General features: G+C 54.1%; 1 protein-coding gene across 3 annotated transcripts in view; it reads right to left on the bottom strand.

Moving 5' to 3' along the window:
• Positions 1-8,252, bottom strand: part of KXD1 (KxDL motif containing 1) — a 12,131-nt gene that overhangs the window by 3,688 nt on the left and 191 nt on the right. Inside the window, exons 1-3 of one of the 3 annotated variants that reach the window (XM_021708779.1) lie at positions 5,031-5,143; positions 3,238-3,359; positions 2,290-2,442 (exon numbers count right to left, since the gene is read on the bottom strand). In XM_021708779.1, the coding sequence (XP_021564454.1) occupies positions 2,290-2,442; positions 3,238-3,338 (254 nt within the window). In that variant the 5' untranslated portion in view covers positions 3,339-3,359; positions 5,031-5,143. Of the gene's footprint in view, positions 1-2,289; positions 2,443-3,237; positions 3,360-5,030; positions 5,144-8,252 lie in introns of those variants that run through there. The other 2 variants (XM_008050473.2, XM_021708780.1) reach the window with 2 other exon arrangements.

Raw genomic sequence — 8,252 nt, 5'->3', positions numbered from 1 at the left:
AAAAAAAGCCGGGCTCAGTGGTTCAGCCTGCAATCCTGCGCTTTGGGAGGCTGAGGTGAGTGGATTGCCTGAGCCCGTGGGATCGAGACCCACCTGGGCAACTTAGCGAGACCGCATCTCTACAATAAATCAAAAAATTAGCCAGGCGTGGTAGCGTGCGCCTGTAGTTTCAGCTACTTGGAAGGCTGAGGCAGAAGGATTGCTGGAGCCCAGCAGGTTGAGGCTGCAGTGGCTGGGAGCCGCCACTGAACTCCAGCCTGGGCGACAGAGTGAGACTCCAACTCAGAAAAAAAAAAACAAAACAAAAACCAACACGTTCTCTTCAATCGTGGGCACCTGTTCCCTGAGTCTGCCAGCAGGCACAGCTGGCCCCCCAGACAGGAGAAGGTGTGCCCAGTCTGGTGGAAGCACTGATGAAGCACTGGCCTGGTCTGGGCCCAGGTGCATCAGTTGCAGCTGTCAACAGTGGCAGTGATGACATCAGCATCATCTTTCCTCATCCTCACAGAAACCAGCAGTCTCATCTGCCCCCTTGAGACCTGGGTGGGGGTGAGGGGCAGGAGGACTGCTATTCACATCTGCTCTATATCCTGTGTCCAGTGCTACAGTTTTGAAAAAGAGGCTGAGTGTAGTGGCTCCCATCTGTAATCTCAGCTGCCTGGGAGGCTGAGGAGGGTGGACTGCTTGAGCCCAGGGGTTCAAGATCAGCTTGGACAACATAGCGAGACCCTGTCTCCACAAAAATTAGCCAGGTATGGTGGGATGTGCCTGTTGTCCCAGCTACTCAGGAGGCTGAGGTAGAATAACTGTCTGAGCCCAGGCGTTCAAGGCTGCAGTAAGCCATAACTGTGCAACTGTACTTCAGCCTGGGCAACAGAGCAAGACCCTGACTCAAAAATTTAAAAATAAACCAGGTGTGGTGGCTCACAAATGCATCCCAACACTCTGGGAAGCAGAGGTGAGAGGATTACCTGAGCCCAGGGGTTTGAGATCGGCCTTGGCAACTTGGTAAGATCTTGTCTCTACAGTAAACCAAAAAATTAGCAGGGTGTGGTGGCGTGAACCTGTGGTTCCAGTTACTTGGAAGGCTGAGGCGGAAGGATCACCTGAGCTCAGCAGGTTGAGGCTGCAGTGGCCATGAGCATGCCACTGCACTCTAGCCTGGGTGACAGTGAGTCTCTAACTCAAAACATTAAATGAAATTAAAAAATAAACTCTGAGATTCATATCCTGGGGTTTGATCCTCTCAGATGTTTAAGCGCAAGAAGGCCTTGTATAACAGAGGAACAGAATCCCACCCTCAGCCAGGCACAGTGGCTCATGCCTGTAATCCCAGCACTTAGGGAGGCTGAAGCAAGAGGATTCTCTGAGCCCACAGGTTAGAGACCAACTTGGGTAACATGGAGAGACCTTGTCTCTACAATAAATAAAAAAAAATTAGCTGGGCGTGGTGATGTATGCTTGTGGTTCCAGCTACTTGGAAAGCTGAAGTGGAAGGATCGCCTGAGCCCAGCAGGTTGAGGCTGTGGTGACCATGAGCGTGCCACTGCACTCCAGCCTGGGCAACAGAGTGAGACTCCAACTCCAAAAAAAAGGGCTGGGCTCGGTGGCTCAGCCTGTAATCCCAGCACTTTGGCACTTTGGGAGGCTGAGGTGAGTGGATTGTCTGAGCCTGCAAGTTCGAGACCGGCCCAGGCAACTTGGCAGGACCTCATCTCTACAATAAATCAAAGATTAGCTGGGCGTGGGAGCACATGCCTACAGTTACGGCTGCTTGGAAGGTTGAGGCGCAAGGATCGCTGGAGCCCAGCAGGTTGACGCTGGGGTGGCAGTGAGTGTACCACTGCACTCCAGCTGGATGATGGAGCGAGACTCCAACTCAAAAAAAAAAAAAAAAAATTGCCGGGCTCGGTGGCTCAGCCTGTAATCCCACACCTTGGGAGGCTGAGGTGAGTGGATTGCCTGAGCCTGCGTGTTCAAGACCCACCTGGGCAACTTGGCGAGACCTCATCTCTATAATAAATCAAAAAATCAGCCGGGCGTGGTAGCGCGCGCCTGTAGTTCCAGCTACTCGGAAGGCTGAGGTGGAAGGATCGCTGGAGCCCAGCAGGTCGAGGCTGCGGTGGCCGGGAGCGGCCACTGCACTCCAGTCTGGGTGACAGAGTGAGACTCCAACTCAAAAAAAAAAAACCAAAAAAAACCATCCTACCCTCACCATGGCTAGTGGAGTGGCTGAGGCCCAGCTGGGGAGGTGGAGGTGGGAGTGGGCTGGGAAGGGTGAGCACTCACCTGATCCTGCGGAAGATGCTGTCTAGGTCACGCTTCATCTCCACTAGGGTCCGCGTGTGGTGCAGGAAGCGCTCACTCATCTGCTGCAGGCGTGCGCTGGACAGGCTGTTGAAATTCAGCAGCATCTCATTGGTCTTCTCAAAGCGGTCCAGCCTGGTGGCGAGAGAGGTGCTAGGTCTTCCACCCAAGCCCCAGGGTCTGCCCGATCTGGCCCTGGAGCTGACCATGCTGAGCGCTTGCCTACTTCACAGTCTGCACGTGGGCTGTTCCCTTGTTTGATTGTTGGAGCCTCCTGGCAAAATCCTACTCAACCTTCAAAACCTTACTCAGGTTTCCTTCTCATGTAGCCTTCTCTAACCTCTCCCTCAAGCAGCCTCTTTGCTCCCCTTTTGAGTCCACTAGCCCCAGGCTGTCCCTCTGGCCCAGGCCTGACATCACAAGGACAGGAGGGTCTGTGCCTGGCTTTGTCTCGCTTGGTCTGGGAGCTCCCCAGGGCCAGGTGTGAATCAAGGACACACAGAAGCCATGCATGCTCTCTGAGCCTGTGGCAACCTTTCTTCCCCACAGGGCAGTCCAGAGGTAGATGAGGCTTTGGAGGCCACAGTACCAAGCCCCAGCGAGGACAGGGGGCGTCCACAGACCCTCAGGAGACCAGGCCCCAACAGGAAGTCAGCCCACCAGCTCCTCAAACCCCCATAGCCTGCCTAGCCCTGCAATGCTCCTCACCCCCAGGCCCGGGGACTGGAGCCCTGTGCCCCGCCAAGTCTGAGGCAGTCCCTCTGGCCTGGAGGCAAGGCCTTGGCACAGGAAGCAGGGCCTTGGGGCAGCTGGAAGGTGTGCTCATTCCGTTATTCTATCACCAGCGTGGGCCCGGGGGGCAGGCAGGCGGGTGGCTGAGAATGCCAGCCGGCAAGCGGGTGTCCTCTCTGCCCAGGCGCCGCCACTCACATGTTCTTCTGGGCCAGGATGATGGCGTTGACGTCATCCACGTTCACCATGCTCAGGACGCGGCTGCAGAAGACCCTCGAGGCCGAGTCCGGGGGGTCCATCTCGTCCTCCTCCTCCGCTGCCTGGAACAGGCAGAAAGACAGTCTCCGGTCTGCACCACGTACTGGGGGCAGGTGGGAACGAGGCCGGGAACGCCCACGCCCAGCCCTAGTCCTCTGTGGGGGGAGGTGTGACTGTGGTTCATCCGTGTACTGTGGCCTCAGGTGTGCCATCCAGGGAAGCTGGAGGTGTTGGAAAACTACGGAAGTTTGTATCTATAAATTGCACCCAAGCACATGAGAATCCTGGCACCCTGGCTGGGCACGGTGGCTCAATTAGCTGGGCGTGGTGATGCACGCCTGTGGTCTTCTCAAAGCAGTCCAGCCTGGTGGCGAGAGAGGTGCTAGCTCTTCCACCCAAGCCCCAGGGTCTGCCCGATCTGGCCCTGGAGCTGACCATGCTGAGCCCTTGCCTACTTCACAGTCTGCACGTGGGCTGTTCCCTTGGGAGGACAAGACAGGAGGGTCGCTTAATCCCAGGAGTTTGAGACCAGCATGGACAACACAGTGAGACTCTGACTCAACAAAAAATAAAATAAAAAATTAGAGCAGGGCTCGGTGGCTCAGCCTGTAATCCCGTGCTTTGGGAAGCTGAGGTGAGTGGATTGCCTGAGCCCACAGGTTCGAGACCCACCTGGGCAGAGAGTCCTCATCGCTACAATAAATCAAAAAAATTAGCCAGACGTGGTGGTGCATGCCTGTGGTTCTAGCTGTTTGGAAGGCTGAGGCGGAAGGATCGCCTGAGCCCAGCAGGTGGAGGCTGTGGTGGCCGTGGGCATGCCACTGCACTCCAGCCTGGGTGACAGAGTGAGACTCTGACTCAAAAAAAAAAAAGCTAGTCAGGCATGGTGGTGGCACCTGTAGTCCCAGCTGCTTGAGAGGCTGAGGTAGGAGGATCACTGGAGCCCAAGTGTTTCAGGCTGTAGTGATCTATGATCACACCACTGCACTCCAGCCTGAGTGACAGAGCAAGACCCTGGGAGGGGAGGAATAAAAAGTCCCATCACCCCATCTCCACAAACCTAAGGCCACAGACACCTGTTACCTGCACAGATCTACCAGCCACCTCCCTCACCCTATAGCCTTTGTACCCACTGTCCCCACAAGCAGAAAACTTGTGGTTGCCTCGACAAATTGCCACCTACTCCGATGTCTCCTCTCCCCATTTGCCTTTGAGAATGACCCCTACTCCTGTCACTCTTATCACTTTATCTTGTGGTTCTCTCTTGCCCAGGCTGGAATACAGTGGTGCAATCACAGCTCACTGCAGCCTCAACCTCCTGAGCTCAGGTGATTCTCCTGCCTCAGCCTTCTGCAAAGCTGGGACTACTGGCATTTGCCACCACACCTGACTTACTTTTGTATTTTTGTAGAGACAAAGTTCTCACTCTGTTGCCCAGGCTGGGTCGCAAAATCCTCGGTCTGCCAAAGTGCTGGGATTACAGGACTGAGCTACTACGCCTGGCCTGGTTCACCTCTCTGTGAAATCACCCTAGTTATCAGTTGACCCATTTTCCTGCAGTCGCCAGAACAACCTCAGCTTCAAGAGAGCAGAGGCATGTCTATCTCCAGAGCCAGGATCACAGCAAGGAATTGCCAGAACTTTGTTCCAGAGAGGCCAGCAGAACTTTCCAAACTCATCCCTGACGCAAGACTTTTATGAGCAAATTAAAGCCAAGAATTTCAGGCGCTGGCAGCCAGCCTGTGGCTTCAGCAACCCCAATGGATCTGTGGGCCCCAGTTTCCCTGGCATGCAGATGACCATCCTGGTGGGCGGGGCCTCCCAGACAGTGCATGGTAGGAGTGGCCACAGTGCTGCCTCTCCTGCGGAGTTCAGGAAAAATCTAAACTTCTGATATAGCTTGGCTCTGGGGCCCACACATTTATTGGCTGACTTGCAGTTGGTTGAGATTCTAACACTGGGCCAGGGAAGGCTTCAGAACCCACATAATATACCCTCCCATTTATTGAGCACCTACTGTGAGCTACACAAAGTACCAAGCTCACACACTGAGGACTGTTATCATCCTTATTTATAGATGAGGCTCAGAGAGACTAAGGAACTTGGCCACAGCCACACAACCAGTGAACTTGAGTCCCAACAAATGCCACAGTCCACAGGTACCACAAAGGTGTGAATCTGAAAACAGGCGCTCGGTATCCACTGGTGACAGGATAGCTGATTGTTAAGGGAGCTGATTTCTGCTTGACTACTGATTTTTTCCCCCAGGAAAACAGTGGAAATAGAGATTTGGGGGGTTTTTCTGTGGAGACGGGATCTTGCTGTTGCCCAGGCCAGTCTTGAACTCCCAGCCTCAAGGGATCTTCCCACCTCAGCCTCCCAAAGTGCTGAGGTTACAGGCCTGAGCCATAATGCCCAGCAAGATTTTTTTTTTCTGGGAAATTGTCTCATTTATAAATGTTAGGAGTGTATACTTATTCCTATAACACCACAGAGGCCAAGAGTATCTCCTTGTGACCTAAATCTGCCCAGTAGTTTGCAGCTTCTGCGTGCCCTCTAGAAACCAGATGTCAAGCCTGGTAAAAACATGATCTTGTATACAGAGGACACTTGGGCCAGGCACCGTGCCTCATGCCTGTAATCCCAGCACTTTGGGAGGCTGAGGCAGGAGGACTGCTTGAGGCCAGGAGTTTGAGACCAGCCTCGGCAACATAGAGACCTGTTTCTACAAAAAATTAAGAAAGCGGGCTGGGCTCGGTGGCTCAGCCTGTAACCCCAGCACTTTGGGAGGCCGAGGTGAGTGGATTGCCTGAGCCCGCGGGTTTGAGACCCACCTGGGCAACTTGGCAAGACCTCATCTCCACAATAAATCAAAAAATTAGCTGGGTGTGGTAGCGCACGCCTGTAATTCCGGCTACTCGGAAGGCTGAGGCGGAAGGATGACCGGAGCCCAGCAGGTCGAGGCTGCGGTGGCCAGGAGTCTGAGACTCCAACTCAAAAAAAAAAAATTAAGAAAGTGGACACTTGGACTCAAAGGGCAGAGTCACATGGAGAAGGAGGCCCACCCTAGCTCCTGCCAGGGACAGTATTTGGACCTTTGGGGATATGGTTCTTCTTCAAAGTAGGGCTCTTGGCCGGGTGTGGTGTCTCAAGCCTGTAATCCTTTGGGAGGCCGAGGTGAGGGGATTGCCTGAGCCCATGGGTTTGAGAACAGCCTGGGCAACTTGGTGGGATCTCATCTCTACAATAAATAAATAAATTAATTAACTGCATGTGGTAACAGATGGCTGTAGTTTCAGCTACTTGGAAGGCTGAGGCAGAAGGATCGCCTGAGCCTAGCAGGTCGACACTCGGGTGGCCGTGAACGTACCCCTGTACTCCAGCCTGAGTGACAGAGTGAGACTCCAACTAAAAAAAAAAACAAAACAAAACTGGCTGGGCTCAGTGGCTCAGCCTATAATCCCAGAACTTTGGGAGACCAAGTTGAGTGGACTGCCTGAGCCCACGGGTTCGAGACCTCATCTCTACAATAAATAAAAAATTAGCCAGGTGTGGTAGTGGGCACCTGTAGTTCTGGGTATTTGGAAGGCTGAGGCGGAAGGATCGCCAGAGCCCAGCAGGTAGAGGCTGCGGTGGCCGGGAGCGGCCACTGCACTCTAGTCTGGGAGACAGAGTGAGATTCCAATTCAAACAAAACAAAACAAAAAACTCCCCCTCAACCAAACCAAACCAAACCAAACCAAAACAACAACAACAACAAAACAGGGCTCTTTCCTGACTCTGGCTCCCAGATGTGAAGCCTGAGTATTCACAGCACCCCTCAGCTGTCTCTTTCAAGAAGCCTTTCCTTACTATTGCTAGTCTGGTTCACATAAGAGTAAAACTGAGCCAGGCGTGGTGCCTCACGCCTGTCATTCCACCACTCTGGGAGGCGGAGGCAAGAGGGTTCCAGACCAGCCTGGGCAACTTGGTGAGACCTCATCTCTACAATAAATTTTAAAAAAATGAGCTGGGTGTGGTGACACACACCTGTAGTTCCAACTACTTGAAAAGCTGAGGTGGAAGGATCGCCTGAACCCAGCAGGTCGAGGCTGCAGTGGCTGTGAGTGTGCCACTGCACTCCAGCCTGGGTGACAGAGTGAAACCTCAACTCAAAAAAAAAGCGAAATTGGCCCAGGAAGGGCTCTGATTCCTGCTTCCAGAAAATACATTTATGGGAGAAACACACAGGGAGGGAGGCTGTGTGACCTAGGGCGGGTTGCTTCACCTCTCTGAATTACTTTTCTCATCCATAAAATGGGAAGAACAAAGAATCAAAATCTCACAGAGCCGGCTGAGGGGACTGAAACCCAACAGATATAAAGGGGGTGGCTTGGAGCTGCTTCTCCAAGGGGAGTATGAAGTCCGGGGACAGGGCCCAACCAGCATTCTGAGGGCCTCTCAGGTGCTTCTAAGAATATAAGCAAACATTGGTAGAGCATGTCATTTAATCTTTAATTCCCCATGAAACAGATGCTACCATCTCCAGGGGACACTGAGGCTCATAGGGGCAGGCTCAGTGGCCCAAGGTCATACGCGAGGCAGAGAACTGCCACGGTTCCACCCGGGTCCGTGAACAAAATTTAACTCGGACGCCCAAGCCCAGGAAAAAACCCGGAGTGAGGAGGGGCTTAAGTATCCTCTCAAAACCCCGCCCCTACAACGCGGGGAAACTGAGGCACAAATAGGCCAACGGCCGGCTCCGGGTTCCACGGCACAACCTGATCACAGGCGGCTCCAATTCCCACGCCCCGGGTCGGGATCCGGCCCACGGCGCCGCCCGTGAATCCATTGCGCAGACGGGGAAACTGAGGCCTGCGCGCAGCAGGAGGGCCCCCAGATGTGGCCAGCGGCGCGCCCCACCCCACGGCAGCCCGGGGGCCGCGCCCGTCCCGGACCGGGTACCCCGCGGCCCC

Source organism: Carlito syrichta, unplaced genomic scaffold, assembly GCF_000164805.1.
Source record: "Carlito syrichta isolate Samal-C Ts95f unplaced genomic scaffold, Tarsius_syrichta-2.0.1 Scaffold147223, whole genome shotgun sequence".
In the NCBI taxonomy this organism is placed as follows: domain Eukaryota; kingdom Metazoa; phylum Chordata; class Mammalia; order Primates; family Tarsiidae; genus Carlito; species Carlito syrichta.
Note: the sequence above shows the minus strand (reverse complement) of the source record. Positions and strands in the feature narration are given on the sequence as shown.